This window comes from Bombina bombina, chromosome 1 (genome assembly GCF_027579735.1).
Source record: "Bombina bombina isolate aBomBom1 chromosome 1, aBomBom1.pri, whole genome shotgun sequence".
NCBI lineage: Eukaryota > Metazoa > Chordata > Amphibia > Anura > Bombinatoridae > Bombina > Bombina bombina.
In genome coordinates, this window is record NC_069499.1 from 552,686,872 (window position 1) to 552,708,962 (window position 22,091).

Sequence of the window (22,091 nt, forward strand, 5' to 3'; positions counted from 1 at the left end):
GCAGCCCTTCAGAGAAATACCAGCGTTGTTTAAAAGGTGCGGGGGGGGGGGGGAAACCACGAGTAGCTAACGCACCCCTCTGGCCGCAAAACTCTAAATCTAGCCGATAGTTACTAAGGTGTTCTCTGGCAAACAAGTAATACATTTACAATTGTATTTTCTTGTGCAATTATTTTTCATTGTTACTCTGTCTCCAAAATACATTTATATATTTACCGTGTCACTAAAATAAAGTGTTTATAATAATCTAATATGTAATAGTTTTGTGAGATAAATAAAAAAGCTTTGTGAACATGTGTATGTATGTGTTTATATGTGTATATATATATATATCTGTAAATACATATATATATATATATATACATATAAATACATAAATACATATGTACACACATATATATTTATATATACATATTTAGACATGAATATTTTATATATATATATATACTGTATATGTGTGTGTGTGTGTGTGTGTTGCTATGCTAAAGCCCTTTGCAGTCCTTTTTTCCTAACACCTGAGACCTCATATCTTTGAGCCCTTATAACTTTTTAATGCAATTTTTTTAAAATAATGTTACAGTGTTAGGAGACTAAATGTATTTTTAAATATATTTGTGATGTGTTTTTTGCAACTTTTTTGTTGCGCGCCACAGTTAACCAGAGCTGAAGTTGCGCTATCCTGACCCACATTAAATTTAATTGCGCTCAATTGAACACGTTTACTTTCAACTCGTTATACCCTTACTAGAGTCTTGATAAACCCCTGTTCCCTTGCATGCAACAGTTAGCACCCCACTTGTAATGTAGCTCTATATTACATATTTAAATGTATTTGACTGGAAAGGATTTAAAAGTGCATATATTTGTCTATACATGTCTATACATATAAACACAAATACACATGTATACACATATATAGACATATAGACACACACACTATATATATATATATATATATATATATATATATATATATGCCACCCTTACATCGGTATACTTCCACCCTTACATCGGTCATTGACACTCTGGCCCCTCCAACCTTAGCTCAGAAACCACACTCTCATCCTCAGCCCTGGCATACCCCCTCTGACACGATACCTACGCAGATGCTCCCATACTGCTGAGTTTCATTGGAGGAAATCTTGGCGTTCAGCTGACTTTCTTCACTACAAGTTCATCCTGAACTCTTACTATTCTGCCCTTAAACTTTATAAGCAACAATATTTTTCTAATCTCATCTCTACTCTTTCCTCTAACCCTAAACGTCTATTCTCCACGTTCAACACTCTTCTCCGCCCACCCCCACCTCCTAACACAACCTCTCTCTCAGCTCAAGATTTTGCAAGCCACTTCAACAACAAAATTGACTCCATCAGAAGTGAAATCAGCTCTCAACATACTTCCAATCTCCCACCCCCTCAAAAGCTCACGATCACCCAAAACCCAAATATCCAAAAATGCAGCTCTTTTGCCCCTTTCAATGAGGATGAAGTTTCTGCCCTTATACTGTCCTCCCACCTCACTACCTGTCCCCTCGACCCCATCCCCTCACAGCTACTCCCCTCCCTCTCTTCTACCCTCACCCCCATACTCACACACATTTTCAACCTCTCCTTCAGCACTGGTATATTTCCCTCATCTCTAAAACATGCACTGGTCACACCTATCCTCAAAAAACCTTCCCTCGATCCAACCTCCCCTTCCAATTATCGCCCTATTTCCCTACTCCCTCTTGCCTCAAGGCTCCTCGAAAAGCTAGTTTACACACGTCTATCCCATTTCCTTACACTAAACTCTCTTCTTGACCCACTGCAATCTGGATTTCGTTCCCATCACTCTACAGAGACAGCAATTTTCAAGGTTACCAATGACCTACTTACAGCAAAATCCAAAGGCCACTTCTCTCTGCTTATCCTACTTTACCTGTCTGCAGCCTTTGACACTGTTGACCACCCTCTTCTGCTCCAAACCCTCCAATCCTTCGGCATCTGTGACACAGCTCTCTCATGGTTCTCTTCCTATCTGACTAACCATACATTTAGTGTAGCCTTCTCCGGAGCATCCTCTGCCCCGTTACCACTTTCTGTTGGGGTACCTCAAGGCTCTGTCCTTGGTCCCCTTCTCTTTTCAATCTACACGTCATCACTAGGTTCCTTAATAAAGTTCCATGGGTTTCAATACCATTTGTATGCCGCTGACACCCAAATCTACCTCTCTGCACCAGACCTACCTCCTTCCTTACTGACCCGTGTCACTAACTGTCTTTCTCACATCTCATCTTGGATGTCCTCTCACTACCTTAAGCTAAATCTCTCCAAAACTGAACTCCTTTTTTTTCCCCCTTCTTCCAATGTGTCCACCCCCAAAATTTCTATAACTGTTGATAATTCCATCATTACCCCTACCCAGCATGCCCGATGTCTTGGGGTCACACTTGACTCAGATCTTTCCTTCACTCCTCACATTCAGTCCTTCGCTAAAGCCTGCCACTTCCACCTTAAAAACATTGCTAAAATTAGACATTTCCTTACACAAGATACAACCAAGATTTTAATCCACTCTCTCATCCTTTCCCGCCTCGACTACTGCAACTCCGTCCTCTCTGGTCTACCTAGCTGCCACATAGCTCCTTTACAATCCATTATGAATGCCTCTGCCAGGCTCATCTTCCTTACTCGTCGCTCTTCATCTGCTGCACCTCTCTGCCAATCCCTTCACTGTCTTCCTCTTGCCTCTAGGATTAAACATAAAATCCTCACCCTGACATATAAAGCTCTCAACTGCACTGCTCCCCCCTACATCTCAGAACTTGTTTCTAGATACTCTCCCTCCCGTCCCCTTCGATCAGCTCAGGATCTCCTCCTCTCCTCCTCTCTTGTTACTTCCTCACATTCCCGTTTACAGGACTTCTCCAGACTGGCCCCCATCTTGTGGAATTACTTGCCTCGCTCCATAAGACTCTCCCCTTGTTTTAACAGCTTCAAGCACTCCCTAAAAACTCTACTATTCAGGGATGCATACAACCAACACTAACCTTTCCTAACTCCACTGCTTTCCCCTTGAACCCCTTAGAGTGTAAGCCTATGGGCCCAGCTTTTTACAGATCGCTTCATAAGAGCCGACTACAACAGTGAAACTCTCGGCAGGGCCCTCTACCCACTTGACCCCTACAAAAGCTATCCTGTACATCGACTATGTTTACAGCGCTGCGGAATCTGTTGGCGCTCTAAAAATACCTGATAATAATAATAATATTTAAATATATATATATATTAAACTAATGGAGCGGGGCGAGGGTTAATCTTGCAATTTAATCCATATGCTTATACGAATATTATATATTTAATTTCACCTTCTATATCATATTGATACATATATATATATTTGATGCAGACCCTTAAAATTTATTTTATTAAAAAAAAAAAAGAGAATGGCGAAAAGGGAAAATCAAACCCTTTTCTAAAAGTATGGGAATACAGCACTCTTTTAATGTTTAACAATATATCCGTTTATTATCAATATCTATATACCTCTCAGGTATGGGTGAATTCCCACGTGAAACAAACCAATGCCTCAGTGTACATAAGTTTCAAAATCCCTTTTGAAAACCATAAATGAATCAGATTAACACATATTGTATCCCTTTAAAACCTTATAACACTAATCTATAGGCATAAATCAGATTGTAAATCCTTTATAATCACAAAATAACCTTTATTATTTATAACCAAGGTTGGTTCAGTATCCATAATAATATATATTTGAATTGTCCATCCTGAATATATTAGGACACAAAGCAGACTCTGTTGATTTTCAAAGTGCTAATTTCTCAGCTTCCTTATAGGCTCTATTTGAATCCAGAGCCGTATTTCAAACAAGCAGTTTGCTCATACTGGGCCTTGCAAAGCCTTCTGTGGGAGCAAACAAACGCAACAAACGACTGCACAACAGAACAGCACTCCAGGTCAAACCGCACTTGTAAACTTTTCTCCTCTTACCGGATCTGTAGATATTGCTTTCAATCCTTGATCATCAGTCCCATCACCTTCAAAAGCATTCACCAACCGCCATGGAGGTTTTACCTGCTTCTCTCACAAACAGGTTACTCCAGATCATCAGCGGATTTCACCGGGTGTGTAACGTCACCGCTCACTGCTCACTGCAACCAGGTGTAGTGTTTCCAAGCAGTTAATGCAATATAAATCATAGATGCTTCCAGCAATTCCTTTGCCCAGTGTAACAACTCAAGCAGAAGCTGTACAACCTTGTCTTAAAGATGGATGATGAAGTGTACCAATCATGCCAACGAGTAGTGTATGTCAGATTACAACAAAGCCAACGCCATGTACGTTTCACCCCTATGAAATGATCAAATGGGGCCTCATGGCAGTTGCAGAATGCTTCTTAGGGTGATGGAACTGACGATCAAGGACTGCAAGCGATATCTACAGATCTGGTAAGAGGAGAAAACTTTACAAGTGCGACTTGACCTGGAGTGCGGTTCTGTACCGCGGTCGTTTGTTGCGTTTGCTCCCACAGGAGGCTTTGCAAGGCCCAGTATGAGCAAAATGCTTGTTTGAAATATGGCTCTGGATTCAAATAGAGCCTATAAGGAAGCTGAGAAATCGGCTCTTTGAAAATCAACAGAGTCTGCTTTGTGTTCTAATATATTCAGGATGGACAATTCAAATATATATTATTATGGATACTGAACTAACCTTGGTTATAAATCATAAAGGTTATTTTGTGATTATAAATCACATATTTACAATATGTGTTAATCTGGTACATTTATGTGTGTAAACTCATGGTTTTGAAAAGGAATTTTGTAACTTATATACACTGAGGCATTGGTTTGTTTCACGTGGGAATTCACCCATACCTGAGAGGTATATAAATATTGATAATAAACGGATATATTGTTAAACATTAAACTAGTGTTGTATTCCCACTTTTAGAAAAGGGTTTAATTTTCCCTTTGCATAATTCTCTCTATTTAAAATATATATATATATATATATATATATATATATATATATATATATATATATATATATATATATATATATATACATACACATACAGGTATATATATATATATATATATATTTTATATATATATATATAATATATATATATATATATTATTTTTTTTTAAATTTCCAGCCAAACACCTTGTCATATACCTTATCTCTATTAAACCCTTTTGAAAAAAAATTTCTATATTAAACTGGAAAGCCAGCCATAGCTTTTAACTTGTAATATCAGAGATTTTTAGCATGGTTGCAATCTCCATTGAAAGTACAGGGTGCATGAAAAGCTATACCGGCCACACTAAACCTTCTCTGGTAAATCTGTTTTATCATGAACTTGTAATCTAAATTGATAGAGCACCTTGCACAATCATTAGTGCTCCACTTGTAATCTGGGCCATTGTTTTTCCAGTTTTGTTGCCCATATCACTAGGGGGTTTCCCATTATATACCATTCAAAGGCTATGGCATCTACTTATTAACCCGTCAACTTACCTGCATTTGCCGGCACCAATACGCTCGCCTAAGATCGCCTAACATCGCTGCCGCAGACCTGAATACGTTCTCCATATTTAACAAAAAAGCTGTCAAAAAGCTGCGCACCAAGTACGAGGTGATAGCAGCGGACTGTTGATAACTAACAGTCATCGATCTCGCTGCTCTTCGGCTTTTTCACAGCTTTATTTGTATACTGTCACTAAACACCCACACTATACTAAAATGTTTAACCCCTAAACCACCGCTCCCGGAGCCCACCACCACCTACATTATACTTATTAACCCCTAATCTTCCGCCCCCTACACCGCCGCCACCTACATTACATTTACTAACCCCTAATCTGCCTCCCCAAACATCTCCGCCACTATTCTAAATGTATTAACCCCTAAAAATAAGTCTAACCCACTAACCCCCTAACACCCCCTAACTTAAATATTATTTAAATAAATCTAAATAAAAATTAATATTATTAACTAAATTATTCCTATTTAAAACTAAATACTTACCTATAAAATAAACCCTAAGCTAGCTACAATATAACTAATAGTTACATTGTAGCTATCTCAGGGTTTATTTTTATTTTACAGGCAAGTTTGTATTTATTTTAACTATTTAATAACTACCTAGATAAAATAAATACAAATTTACCTGTAAAATAAAACCTAACCTAAGTTACAATTACTACATTACAATTAAATTAATTCCTTAAATAAAATACAATTAATTACAATTAAATAAAATTATCTAAATTACAAAAAACCACTAAATTACAGAAAATAATAAACAAATTACAAGATTTTTAAACTAATTACACCTATTCTAATCCCCCTAACAAAATAAAAAAGCCCCCCAAAATAAAAAAAAGCCCTACCCTACACTAAATTACAAATAGCCCTTAAAAGGGTCTTTTGCGGGGCATTGCCCCAAAGTAATCAGCTCTTTTACCTTTAAAAAAAAGTACAAATCCCCCCCCAACATTAAAACCCACCACCCACACAACCAACCCTACTCTAAAACCCACCCAATACCCCCTTAAAAAAAACCTAACACTAACCCCTTGAAGATCACCTTACCGGGAGAAGTCTACACCTAACCGGGCCGAAGTCCTCAACGAAGCCGGGAGAAGTCTTCATCCAAGCCGGGCAAAGTGGTCCTCCAGATAGACAGAAGTCTTCATCCAGACGGCATCTTCTATCTTCATCCATCCAGCGCGGAGCGGATCCATCTTGAAGACATCCGACGCGGAGCATCCTCTTCATCCGGAGTCTTCTTACTAAATGACGGTTCCTTTAAGTGACGTCATCCAAGATGGCGTCCCTTCAATTCCGATTCGCTGATAGAATTCTATCAGTCAATCGGAATTAAGGTAGAAAAAATCCTATTGGCTGATGCAATCAGCCAATAGGATTGAACTTCAATCTTATTGGCTGATTGGAACAGCCAATAGAATGCGAGCTTAATCCTATTGGACCACTTCGCCCGGCTTGGATGAAGACTTCTCCCGGCTTCGTTGAGGACTTCGGCCAAGTTGGGTGAAGACTCCTCCCCGTAAGGTGATCTTCAAGGGGTTAGTGTTAGGTTTTTTTAAGTAGGTTTTGGGTGGGTTTTAGAGTAGGGTTGGTTGTGTGGGTGGTGGGTTTTAATGTTGGGGGGGATTTGTACTTTTTTTTACAGATAAAAGAGCTGATTACTTTGGGGCAATGCCCCGCAAAAGGCCCTTTTAAGGGCTATTTGTAATTTAGTGTAGGGTAGGGCTTTTTTATTTTTTTGGGGGGGGCTTTTTATTTTGTTAGGGGGATTAGATTAGGTGTAATTAGTTTAAAAATCTTGTAATTTTTTTATTATTTTCTATAATTTAGTGGGTTTTTTTTTTGTACTTTAGATATTTTTTTTTAATTGTATTTAATTGTATTTAATTTAGGGAATTAATTTAATTGTAGTGTAGTGTTAGGTGTAATTGTAACTTAGGTTAGGTTTTATTTTACAGGTACTTTTGTATTTATTTTATCTAGGTAGTTTTTAAATAGTTAATAACTATTTAATAACTATTGTACCTAGTTAAATAAATACAAACTTGCCTGTAAAATAAAAAATAAACCATGAGATAGCTACAATGTAATTATTAGTTATATTGTAGCTAGCTTGGGGTTTATTTTATAGGTAAGTATTTAGTTTTAAATAGGAATAATTTAGTTAATAATATTAATTTTTATTTAGATTTATTTAAATAATATTTAGGTTAGGGGGTGTTAGGGTTAGAGTTAGACTTAGGTTTAGGGGTTAATACATTTAGAATAGTGGCAGCGACGTTGGGGGTGGCAGATTAGGGGTTAATAACATAATGTAGGTGGGGGTGGGCTCCAGGAGTGGCGGTTTAGGGGTTAATACATTTAGAATAGTGGCAGCGACGTTGGGGGTGGCAGATTAGGGGTTAATAACATAATGTAGGTGGGGGTGGGCTCCAGGAGTGGCGGTTTAGGGGTTAATAAATGTATTTTGTTACGGTGGTGTCGGGGCGGCAGATTAGGGGTTAATAATATAATATAGGTGGCGACGGTGTCGGGGGCAGCAGATTAGGGGTTAATAAGTGTAAGATTAGGGGTGTTTAGACTCGGGGTACATGTTAGGGTGTTAGGTGTAAACATAACTTTTATTCTACCATAGGAATCAATGGGATATCGGGCAGTAGCAGCAAACATAAGCTTTCGGCGGATTGAAAACCAGGTACGCTGGGCTGGAATAGTGGCGAGCGTACCTGGTAGGTATTTGTTAAATAGCAAAAGTAGTCAGATAGTGCCGAATTTGCATTCGGAACATCTGTAGTGACGTAAGCATCGATCTGTGTCAGACTGAAACTGGCAGATCGTATGTTACGTCACAAAATTCTACTTTTGCCGGTCTGTAGCCTTTGATAAATAAGTCGAATTAAGCTCTCCACAATTATGCTGCGGAATTCCAGTGTATATTTGGTTGACGGCTTGATAAGTAGATGCCTATATGGGAGTATACTTAGACTAGGCCAAAGGCCTTGTCTAGACTACAGAGATGTAACTGGGGTAAGGGATTTCTTACATGAAATATGTTTGATATTTTAAACAGGTTGCTTTACAAGCTAGCTAATTTCATAGGTATTTAGACAACCGACCTGATGGTACACCTTTTCAATAAATCCAACTGTAAATTTAAGAGGAATGATGGCTATTCCTTTCTTCTTCCAGTAGTTCTGTTTGTTGAACTCCTGTATTTCTGCTCTCCTCTTATAGTAATCAGATTTCTGTAGGCATTCCTTCCAGCATCTCATCAAGTTAGTGGAGTCAAACTCCTGATTATAATGTGTCCTGCTTATACCTTTGTACAAGTTCTGCTCTCTGACCTGCACAGAAACCAAGAACAAAGAGAAATATACAACAAAAATATAACTTTTTTTTTTTAAATTAAATTTCAAAACCATTCCAAACCATTTGGTAGTCTCAAGATAATCCATTAATCACAAGGACTCCAAATCGTTGGCTATGGTAATTTTGCTAGCAAACTCTTCCTTGTTTTGTGGTTCTTATCTTATCATCTCTGCTGAAATTAATTAGGGAGTGATATGTGGCAGGGTTAGGCTTGATAAGCATGCCTTGTAGACTATTCATTCTCAGAATTGGAAAACTTGATCTGACATTTGAAACATATGTGAATAAGTGGTGAACACTCATTGTAGTGTGTCAGACAATTAAAAAGAAGAGCAATTGTGTACAGCCCTATATTGACCCAATCCAATGATCCTAGTCTTACAGCAGCTACTTACCCTCTTTTGCAAACTGCAGCATAACTCACAGAATATTTTTAAATGCCCCTTTATGATGAACAAGCATGGAGTACTGTCAGCGTCTTACCTGATCAGGAGGAAGCCCACACTTTGAGGCAATTGCATCTAATATAGCCTCTGTGATCATGCCGGCCTGGGGAAATCCAAATCCTCGGAAAGCAGTGTTGGACGGTAGGTTGGTTTTGCAGGCTGTGCCAATGCAGGTCAGGTTAGGGAAGTGGTAAGCATTGTCCATCTTCAGTAATATAAACACTATTATCTTTGTCATATCAGGGATAAAATACAAAGGACAGCTCATGAGAAACAGTAGACTACAACACTAACACGTTTTCAATATTAACATCGTAGTAGTTTCATTTGTTGAAAATAATACTTTGCTAACACATTTATGTATTTCGCTTGTAACATGTCAACTAACTGCTTTTTTAAATATACCGTAAAATAACAAACTTATCAAAAATAAAAAATTGAAAAACATCATTTTATTTGTGGGTCACTACATAGTAGCAGTACCTGAATTGTTGCTATGACTAGTTGCCAGGGATTTTCTGACCCAAGTTACTATAAAAATGATAGTGACCTGTATCCCCACCACCCTAATTAACCCCAACTGTGCTGACTAGGATCTCCCACAGCATTTACTCTAACCATGAGCACCTCCTCTACATATACCCCTTAACTACAACAATATATTTTGTATTACTGACTGCATGGATCTATGTTTACATCAGAAATATTTGTAGGCTCATTAGTGTAATGCATTTAAATATAATGTAACAAACCAAATAAGAGGAACACGATATAAGGTATGGGAGTAACTTTATCCCAATATCTCTTGATTAAATGCAAATTATTAAATATTAATATAAATGTTACATGTTTATATATGATTAAGATAAAATATTACCAGAATGGATTCATCAGGAGTACATCCTGCATTACTATAAAAGTTCACTTCCGCTGCCACAATCCTTCCATCATTCATAAATCCCACCTAAAATAAATAGTAATGTTTAGCTGACTATAGCATATAACGCTAGCCTCAAACTGGTATTTGTTAGGAACCTCATCTCTGCCACCATCTCTTACTTTGTATTTTGCAAAGACTGGGTGTCGGCCTGCGGTAATCAGCATATCCTCTCCTCTCTCCAGAACGCAACGGATCGGGCATTTTGTCCTGAAACACATTTATACTGCTTTAAATTGATTCAATAGGCAGTCACTAAAAGAATAGTGAATCATTTTAAAGTGGGCATAGTGAAATGAGAGTGCCAGTGACGTCATCTTAAAAGGGAAAAAGTCCAAGTTATTAAAAAAACCAACTTGGGTTTCATACACAGTTAGGATCTCCTCCTTTGTTCCCTGTAAATAGAGTATCACTGATTAGCTCTTTGCCTTCCCGTAACAAAAACAGCAATAGTAATTATCTTATTTTATTTAGACAGAGCATCAGTATGGCATTGCAAAATACATTATTTATACTTATTTCATCCTTACATTTTGGACCAGATTACAAGTGGTATGCTAATGACTAGTGCAGGTTGCGATATGCATTATCTCAGACTCTGCGCGCAATTTGATATTACAAGTTCATTGTATATTCCATTTACCAGGAAGAACGTGGCTGACACATTGCTGTAGCTCAACCTATAGTTTCAATGGATATCATAACCATGCTAAATAGCGCTGGTATTACAAGCAGAATATTATAGATTGCGCTCAAGCAAAAGCCGAAACTGCGCTAGAATATTTAATGTGAGACCTAAAGTAAAGTGTAAGGTGTCTATTTATCAAGGCTCGCCAGAAACACAAGTTATGAAGCAGCGGTCTAAAGACCGCTGCTCCATAACCTGTCTGCCTGCTCTGAGGTGGCGGACAGACATTGCCGGAATCAACCTGATCCAATACGATCGGTTTGATTGACACCCCTTCTGGCACCGAATCTGCAGGGGGTGGCATTGTACCAGCAGTTCACAAGAACTGCTGGTGCAATGATAAATGCTGAGAACGTATGCTGTCGGCATTTATCGATGTGAGGCGGACATGGTTCGCTATAGCGGATCATGTCCATCCGCACAATGATAAATGGACCCCTTTGGGTTAAAAATTTTTTTTTCACAAAACACATTAAAATAAAAGATTACAGACATTAAGGTGCATATTAACAAGCTCCGTATGGAGCTTAATGCCCCTGAAGGCTAAAGACCACTGTTCCATAACCTGTCCACCTGCTCTGAGGTGGCAGACAGAAATTAACCCGATCGAATACGATCGGGTTGATTGACACCCCCTGCTAGGGGACGATTATCCGTGATTCTGCAAGGGGTGGCATTGCACCAGCAGTTCACCAGAACTGCTGGTGCAATGATAAATGCTGAGAGCGTATGCTGTCGGCATTTATCGATGTACAGCGGACATGATCTGCAATATCGGATCATGTCCACTCGCAGATTAATAAATAGGCTCCATAGTATATATACTGTACACTTTTCAATATTTTTTTTTTATAATTTCAATATTGTTAAAAATATTTTAAAAGGGTTAAAGGGGATATGGTATATTGGTAAGTTGTTTGATTGGTTAGGTCTCCAAAGTGTATGGATATATATATACATACATACAGTACATACATACCCTTTTGAGTCCTTCCCAGACAAATACTTTGAAACATGCATATATTAAATGAAAATACTTTAAATTCCTATTTTCTTTACCTTGAGTTTTTTTTAAAGAGATATTTTTATATATATATATATATATATATATATATATATATATATATATATATATATATATATATATATATATATATATATATATACATTTCTGAAAGATTGCACTCCAAGCAAACCAGATAATCCAATGTCCTGGGTGCAGCCAAACAACCAAACCAACATATAGAAGGTAGCACACTCCTAGGAATCCTTAAACAGGCACTTTTATTCAGTCTGAATAAAAGTGCCTGTTTAAGGATTCCTAGGAGTGTCTCTGTACACACTGAGTTATAACATTTTTTAACTCCTATTTTTGTACTACGATGTCTTTTAAATCTTGGATTACATTAAAATCTTTCACTTTTTAAGAGCAGGTGTCTTTGGACTGTTTTTGCGCTATACCTTAATTTCTTTGGATTTCTACATTTCTCTGGAGTGTTTGCAGACACTCTGATTAAGCAGCTGCAGCAGTTCAAGTCTCCCTGCATCCACCCACTCTCCAGAAGAAGAAATCACAAGTTACATGCTGAGGATTCAGGATCAATGAACAGCAGTGTCACACATTAAGGGTAAGCTGATATTTGTAGCGCTCAGGTTTGGTGTCTTTGTACTTTTATATATATATATATATATATATATATATATATATATATATATATATATATATATATATATATATATATATATACACACTAAATATCTATATAAGCTCTATACCTGTATATATAGATATATTTTACAAAACAATTATATATATATATATATATATATATATATATATATATATATATATATATGTTCCTTGTTCAGAGGAGAACTGGTATTTCGGGGCTGGACTGACCTTACTTGGCGGGATCAGACTAATATACTTCAGGAAAGTTTTTCTCTGTGAAAAGCACATTGGTCTAAAAGAGGCTGCTCCTGGGTGGTAAATTGCCATAGAACTAGCTGATGAGCGCTTGTTCGTTACTGGTAGAGTGCTTCTCTCTTTGTGTGTGTATATATATATATATATATATATATATATATATATATATATATATATATATATATATATATATATATACAGTATATTAAAAAAGCCGCAAAGCCCTCACTGGAATTCTAAGTAGTGAAAACTTAGTTTATTCCATGAACAAATGACGTTTCGGTGTGTTCACACTGGATATTTTCTCTCTTTCGTACCATTCTCTGTAAACTCTAGATATGGTTGTGCGTGAAAATCCCAGTAGATCAGCAGTTTTTTAAATGCTCAGAACAGCCCGTCTGGCACAAACAACCATACCACTTCAAAGTCACGTAAATCTTCTTTCTTCCCCATGCTCAGTTTGAACTTCAGCAAGTCGTCTTCACCACGTCTATCTGCCTACATTCTTTGAGTTGCTGCCAGGTGATTTGCTGATTAGCAAGTTGTGTTACCAAGCAATTGAACAGGTGTACCTATTAAAGTGGCTGGTGAGTGTGTGTGTATATATATATATATATATATATATATAAAAGTTCAAAGCAGACAAGCACTCCAGAGATCAAGTCACAGGGGCCCAGGGTGCAACAGATAGGCAAATAGAACAAAAGAAAGAGTGCACTCGCCAGGACTTTTCAGAAATTTATTCCAAATGTCTGAACGTTTTCGGGGGTTTAGCCCCTTCCTCAGACATACAAAATAACAATGTAAGGGGCTAAACCCCCGAAAATGTTCACACATTTGGAATAAATTTCTGAAAAGTCCTGGCGAGTGCACTCTTTCTTTTGTTATATATATATATATATATATATATATATATATATATATATATATATATATATATATATATATATATATATATATATACATATATAAAATATAGTAAAGATCCGCACTCACTGGGCTTGTGTCAATTGTGATATTTATTATAGTGACGTTTTGGAGCAACAATGCCCCTTCTTCAGACCAACCGAATCAAGTAAAAAATCAAACAAGAAATGCCTTCATAAGCCCCGCCCCAACACAAAATAGCGGCAAAAATGGTTGCCATAGTGATGGTATATATATATATATTTAAAAATAAAGAAGAACGGGGATACAGAATAAATGCAGAGACATAGGGAGAGGAGGGGAGGAGCCTGCTGCATGAGTATGATGGCAGCAGAGTTGTAAGCGCCTAAATCCGCTGTGTCAGGCTTAGAATGCAAAGCCTCTTGAGGAATTGAAAAAAAAAAAAAAAATCTTCAACTAAGAGAAGAAATTATTCTTAACCAGGGGGTTTAGGAATAGTTACAGGGAATCCAGAACCACCCCTCTGATCAGCGCGCAAAGACATCTCTGAGGGACACCAAGGGATCGCAAGATGTGGAATCAAGAGATCCCCAGTTAAAGCCGGGTAACGCAACAACTCATCGATCGGCGTACAGCGGAGACAGTGCTCTAAGAGGGGCTGCATCAAAGCAGAGCAGCTGTTGTAGCAGTGACAGAGGACGCTCTGTGCAGTTTACTGACAGTGAACGGCGCGGAAACAGGTGATCAGCTGGGAGCGGGCAGAGAAGCAGAGAGAGGGGGGTTACTCTAGCGAACAAACAACTTACCAACCAGCGTACAGCGGAGACAGTGTTCCAAGAGGGGCTGCATCAAAGCAGAGCAGCTATTGTAGTAGTGACGGAAGACCCTCTGTGCAGTTCCCCAAAAGTTAGCGATGCGGAAATAGGTGATCAGCTGAGAGAGGGCAGAGAAGCTGAAAGAGGGAATGAGCAAAAGAAGCGAGGAGCAGCTATAAAGAAAAAACTAACCCCTAAGAAAGAGAAAGGGGATTAGTTAGAGCAAGAGGGAATTATAAAGTGGACACTAATCAGAGACTGCGTTTCGGCTCGCCCCTTAAAAAAGGAGCCATAAAAAGAAGGGGAAATAGAGAGAAAGAAAAAGGTAAAAAAAAAAAAGGAAGGAAAAGGGAACGGAGGGGATAATAAAATAAGTAAAAATTAACTGTTAATAAAAATTTGGGCACTAAGCTTAAAGGGAATAGATGATTCCAACAAGGGATTTAAAGAGCTATGGCATCAAAAAAGCTTAACAAGTTGGAAAAACTAACTAAAAATAATAAATCACAGAATATAAAATCAAATCCCTTCTTTCATAACCTGAGCATAGAAGGAAATATAAGTCCTCAAGCACAAATCTCAAAAACAAATCCTAGGTCAGAGAATACAGAAATTCAGATATCTGCAGAAGATTTAAAAACAATTAGCAACAAAAGAGGTTATATTCTCTATAAAATATTGCATTATTAAAGAAATGGCAGATATAAAAAAGGATTTGAATGGAATAGGTCTAAAGAGTAAGCTCCCTAGAAGAACAATTAGAGAAAACCGACAAGGCACTCTCTGAATGCAAAACTGTAATTAATTCCCAGATCCTCACAATATCAGATCTTCAAGACAAATTGATAGATCTAGAAGACAGATCAAGAAGAGGAAATTTAAGGATTAAAGGAATATCAGAAGAAATAGGAACAGATTCCCTGAAGTCATACGTACAAGGTATAATTATCACACTAATAGACATGGTAAAAGAAGAAGATATAAAAATTGAGAGAATCCATAGAAGGCTCACCCTCCTGGAACAAAGAGAAACAGAGATGTAATGTTAAAATTACAGGACTATGATTTAAAGGAGCAGATACTGAGGAAAGCTAAAATGTACAGTAGAAGAGCTTCAAATACAAGCAGGATGAAATCCAAATATATTCAGACTTAAAGGGACACTAAACCCATTTTTTTTTTCTTTCATGATTCAGGTAGAGAATACAAAGTTAAAAAACATTCCAATTTACTTCTATTATCTAATTTGCTTAATTCTTTACATATCTTTTGTTGAAGAAATAGCAATGCATATGGGTTAAAACTGCCTGTAACAGCTGCCTAGAATCATTTCATCACTTCTCATTCCTACATATGGAGAAGGCTTAAGGCTCATTTTGGGCCGATGGCTCTCTGTTCTAAGTAGCTCTATGTTACAAGTAGCAAGAGTTAGCACACTGAAGTTAGAAACTGGAGGTTGAAACTGCAGACCAACTAACAGGTAAACTTAATAACTATACTTCTACACAATGCTCTCTATGCCTTTTCTGCTCTCTCTGTCTTCCCTTCTCCTAAAAATCACTGCATGTCCCTATAACAACAATCCCCACACTATCCATATCTCCCCCTCCCTTCTCTCATCCCCTATGCTGTCCTCTCATGAATTACTTTGTTTCCTTAGAAACTCTTCCCCCTCTAACTCTCCTGTGTCTAACCATTCCTGCCCCTACAAATCTCACTCTCACCTTCTGTCTCTCTCACTGCTACTACTGCTTGCTGCTGGTGATGTCTCTCCTAACCCTTGCCCTGCAACAATCGCCACACTTTTACACTCTCGCTCCATCTCCCACTGCAAAAATCCTAGGTCACGCAATACCAACAATCTCATCTCAATTAACACACAGCGCCTAACCCCTCCCTTTTCTTGTGCCCTCTGGAATGCTCGCTCCGTCTGTAACAAGCTTACAACTGTTCACGACCTGTTTGTTTCCAACGCTTTCAACCTCTTAGCTATTACTGAAACCTGGCTATCTTCCTCTGACACTGCTTCCATTGCTGATCTCACAAACGGTGGTCTTCACTTTAGCCACACACCTAGGCCAGGTGAGAGACACGGTGGCGGTGTTGGCATCTTACTCTCCCCCTCCTGCTCCTATCAGTACCTATCCCCATTTCCATCTCTCTCCTTTTCTTCCTTTGAAGTGCACTGCATTCGCCTGTTCTCCCCTCTCTCTCTCAGAGTGGCAGTTATCTATCGCCCCCCTGGACCAACTTCCCAATTCCTTGACAACTTTGCTGCCTGGCTTCCTTCCTTTCTCTCCACAAATACACCTGCTCTAATTCTAGGGGACTTCAACATCCCCATTGACAACCCATCTGCCCCTGCTGCCTCTAAACTTCTCTCACTCACTAACTCCTTCAGCCTGTCACAATCCACACTATTCCCTACCCACCGCGAAGGACACTCAATTGATCTGGTATTCTCCTATCTCTGCTCTCTCTCTAATGTTGCATGTCGCCCATTTCCCATCTCAGACCACCATCTGCTCACCTTTAATCCTAATATAGATACTAAACCTACTTCCCCCTCTCGCCCCCGCACCAGCAGAAATCTGCACACTGTGGACACTCCCCAACTCTCCAATCTTATTCAACTACGCCTCCCCCACACTTCCACGATATCCTGCCCTGACCTTGCTATAACCCACTATAACAATACTCTCTCTGCTGCACTTGACACTCTCGCTCCACCCCAACCTCGCAAAGCCCCACGTCGTCAGCTCCAACCCTGGCACTCCCAACAAACGCGTCACCTACAAAAATGCTCCCACACTGCTGAGCGTGCCTGGAGGAAATCCCGCTCTGAACATGATTTCATGCACTATAAGTTCATTCTCTACTCTTACACCTCTGCCCTTCGCTTAGCTAAGCAAACCTACTTCTCCTCTCTTATATCCACTCACTCCTCAAACCCTAAAAGACTCTTCTCTATTTTCAACTCTCTCCTCTACCAACCTGCACCACCCCCCTCATCTGCATTCAGTGCTCAAGACCTCGCTGACTATTTTCTCAATAATACACTTGCAATCCGAGGAAACATCCCAACACAAACCTGCAATCTCCCAACTCAGCTCCCAGTCACCCCCTCTGCCACTCTCTGCACCCTCCTCCCAACCACCGAGAGCGAAGTGGCTTCCCTTTTGTCTTCCGCACACCTCACTACCTGCCCACTTGACCCTATTCCTTCACATCTAATTCCTCCTCTGTCTACCACCCTCACTCCGGCTCTTACTCACATATTTGACCAATCCCTTTCTACCGGCTCATTCCCTGCCACCTTCAAACATGCGAAGGTCACCCCCATCCTCAAAAAACCCTCCCTCGACCATAACTCCCCTGCAAACTACCGCCCCATATCACTGCTCCCACTAGCTTCAAAACTCCTCGAAAAACTAGTTTTCAATCGCCTAACCCACTTCCTGTCGTCCAACTCATTGCTTGACCCCCTGCAATCTGGCTTCCGTCCCCAACACTCAACTGAAACTGCTCTCACCAAGGTTACTAACGATCTCCTTTCTGCTAAAAACAAAGGCTACTACTCTATACTCATCTTACTTGACCTATCTGCTGCCTTTGACACTGTTGACCATCCCCTTCTCCTACAGTCTCTCAGTTCTCTTGGTCTCTGTGACACTGCCCTCTCCTGGATTCACTCTTATCTCTCTAACAGATCCTTCTCAGTCTCTTTTGCTGGTGACTCCTCCTCTCTATTGCCCCTGTCTGTTGGAGTACCTCAAGGCTCTGTCCTGGGTCCTCTACTCTTCTCTATTTACACTTCTTCACTGGGTAAACTTGTCAACAGCTATGGCTTCAGCTATCACCTCTATGCTGATGATACCCAGATCTACCTTTCCACCCCTGCACTCTCTCCTTCTGTCAACTCTCACATCAGCGACTGCTTATCTGGCATTTCTTCCTGGATGGCCTCTCACCACCTAAAAATAAATATGTCCAAGACCGAACTACTTCTAATTCCCCCCTCTAGCTCCACTCCCGTCTCTAATTTCTCTATCACTGTTGGCGGCACCACTATCTCCCCATCACCCCAAGTCCGCTGCCTCGGAGTCACGCTTGACTCAAATCTGTCCTTCATTCCCCACATCCAACTGCTCTCTTCATCCTGCCGCAACCACCTACGCAATATCTCCAAAATTCGCCCGTTTCTGAGTGCTGAAACTACCAAACAGCTCATCCACTCCCTGGTAATTTCCCGACTTGACTACTGTAACAACTTACTAACTGGCCTCCCTCTCTCCCGCCTCTCTCCCCTCCAATCCGTCCTAAATGCATCCGCCAGACTAATCCACCTCTCTCGACGCTCTGTTTCTGCTGCGCCTCTCTGTGAGTCCCTTCACTGGCTCCCCATTCACAACAGAGTTAAATTCAAAATTCTCACCCTGACCTACAAAGCCCTCACCAATGCTGCCCCACCCTACCTGTCCTCACTCATCAACAAATATACTCCTGCCCGTCCCCTAAGATCCAACAACGACCTGCTTCTTGCATCCTCTACCATCACCTCCTCTCATTCAAGACTACAGGACTTCTCTCGTGCGGCACCAACCCTCTGGAACGCACTTCCTCGAGATGTCAGACTTGCCCCTAACCTCTCCTCCTTTAAACGTTCCCTAAAGACCTTTCTGTTCAGGGAAGCTTATCACCCGACTTATTAACAAACTAACCAACTAACTAACAGTTGCCCTCTATCTCCTCACTAATATCATTCTCACCTCTGCAGTCCCCACCTCCTGTTTCCAATCCTCCTACCCATCTAGATTGTAAGTTCCCACGGGAACAGGGCCCTCAACTCCCCCTGTATTTGTCTGTAAAATTTTGTGTCTTATCGTATTGTTTCTCCACTGTACTGTTATCCTTGTACCCATGGGCAGCGCTGCGGAATCTGTTGGCGCTTTATAAATAAAGAAAAAATAATAATAATATGGGTGAGCCAATCACAGGAGGCATTGAAGTGCAGCTACCAATCAGCAGCCACTGGGCATATCTAGATATGCTTTTCAACAAATAATATCAAGAGAATGAAGCAAATTAGATAATAGAAGTAAATTAGAAAGTTGTTTAAAATAGCTTGCTCTTTCTAAATCACGAAAGAAAAAAAATTGGGTTTCATGTCCTTTTAAGCTCAGTTACTCTCCAAAAAAGGAGAGAAATAAGATTCCTCACCTCATATTTACAGGGGGGAAAAATGAGGTATAAATGGGGGTTCCCTTTTAGCTTATTTATATATCATAACAGAACATTAGTTACATATAGAAGAAAAGAAGACATGCAAACGGTTAAGATAAAATTGGACGGGGGCGTGGCCAGGCAGCGCCGGGAGAGGACGCAAATTCAGTGCTCTCTATTATGAGATGTTAAAGCTTTGAACTTTTCCTTTAATCAAACAGTAAAAGCTGCGGAAAATTGTTCAGCCATCTACATAGAAGCTCGCTGAGCAAGAAAATACCCAACTCGGCGATAATCATCTAGTATTTGTCCTGTCTAAACTGCTGAGGCCTTGATACGTAGGCTTTTTGACACCCTCTCCTGGCGCGCCGAATATAGTAGTTAACTTTCCACATTATAACACACAGCTCATAGCAAATATGGAGGAGGCTCACGGGATGTTACTTGTGCTACTACAGGACTTGGATCGACAATTAGATCACTGCTATTCAGGTCTATCGGATACCTTAGCAACAGCAATGTGGGGTACAGTCAGCAAGACGCTGGATATCATGACACCAGAAATCACGCCGAAAGTGAAAGCACCGGAACATATACAAGCCTCATCTACTCAATCCCCTCGACCTACTGGCTACACTGCTTCATCGAGGTTTATACCTCAAGATCAGAATGTGCCACTCGCCGCTGATCAGGTAACAAGGAGTTCTAAGGAGGGGACAACAGTTAGGAGCTTCGCAGTACTTCCACTAAGGTCTTTGCGGATCATGGAGTCACAAGCATGCACAGCTGATCAAGGCTACATCAGGACTGTTCTACATTTTAATCTAGCTCATACCGTACAACTTACATGGATGGGCCAGCATGTCTTGAGCACAGTCGATCCAGTTCCAGATAAGGCATCCTATGAGTACTCGATGGGATCCACCAGGTACAGTCGCGATCCAGAGAGCCAGAGGAATCAGATGAGCATAGGAGCAGGACCAGCACGACAAAGGGGCGCAGCGGCAGACACCTTTCCACATACAAGAGTTCAGGCAGATACCACAGTACTACTACACATATGTGATCTTCTGGCTAGAATGATGTCAGGATCTCTGGCTTCTATGACTTTTCTAAAGACATCGTTTAAGCTAGGCATCGGGTAAGATGTAACAATGCTTCAGCTCACAAACGTCAACAGCTGCAACTGTCATGAGACCTTTTTGTTATTCTTTTTTTTTTTTCCTTCATTTTGGGATGACTATTACGTACATGGCGGCTTATTGGAACTAAAGGACAATGAAGCCACACTTGATATATTGTTTGTCTCTCATGTTGAGGAACGTTTATCAGGCCAGCTCTGTAATAATTTAGACAAGTGTTGTGTATCGTTTGTGAGTTATCTTCTATTACTGTTTAACATATGATATATATATAAAATAATTTATTTGTCAAAAGAAATTGGTTTCTGTTATATATCTAATGTTGAGATTCCTGTCTCTTACTTCGTATATTCATACCTATATGTTTCTCATATTAGAGGGTAGTACAACTGTTTATTCTATGCCTGTTATCTGAACAGTTTATCGTTAGTCATTATACTAGTTAGGTATGCAAATGAAACTATTTTTATTACTATGGTGTAGCTAGATCACACAGCATTAAATGAGACTCTAAGGCCTAGATTTGGAGTTCGGCGGTAGCCGTCAAAACCAGCGTTAGAGGCTCCTAACGCTGGTTTTGGCCGCCCGCTGGTATTTGGAGTCAGTGATTAAAGGGTCTAACGCTCACTTTTCAGCCGCGACTTTTCCATACCGCAGATCCCCTTACGTCAATTGCGTATCCTATCTTTTCAATGGGATCTTTCTAACGCTGGTATTTAGAGTCGTTTCTGAAGTGAGCGTTAGAGCTCTAACGACAAAATTCCAGCCGCCTGAAAATAGCAGGAGTTAAGAGCTTTCTGGCTAACGCCGGTTCATAAAGCTCTTAACTACTGTACCCTAAAGTACACTAACACCCATAAACTACCTATGTACCCCTAAACCGAGCTCCCCCCACATCGCCGCCACTCGATTAAAATTTTTAACCCCTAATCTGCCGACCGCCACCTACGTTATCCTTATGTACCCCTAATCTGCTGCCCCTAACCCCGCCGACCCCTGTATTACATTTATTAACCCCTAACCTGCCCCCCACAACGTCGCCGCCAGCTACTTAAAATAATTAACCCCTAATCTTCCGACCGCAAAGCGCCGCCA

The 22,091-nt window shown here is 39.9% G+C and overlaps 1 protein-coding gene across 1 annotated transcript in view; it reads right to left on the bottom strand.

Annotated features, from left to right (window-relative positions):
* Positions 1-22,091, bottom strand: part of LOC128645612 (aldehyde oxidase 1-like) — a 365,796-nt gene that overhangs the window by 112,482 nt on the left and 231,223 nt on the right. Inside the window, exons 23-26 of the mRNA XM_053698719.1 lie at positions 10,436-10,523; positions 10,254-10,340; positions 9,414-9,605; positions 8,678-8,905 (exon numbers count right to left, since the gene is read on the bottom strand). Of these exons, the coding sequence (XP_053554694.1) occupies positions 8,678-8,905; positions 9,414-9,605; positions 10,254-10,340; positions 10,436-10,523 (595 nt within the window). The remainder of the gene's footprint in view (positions 1-8,677; positions 8,906-9,413; positions 9,606-10,253; positions 10,341-10,435; positions 10,524-22,091) is intronic.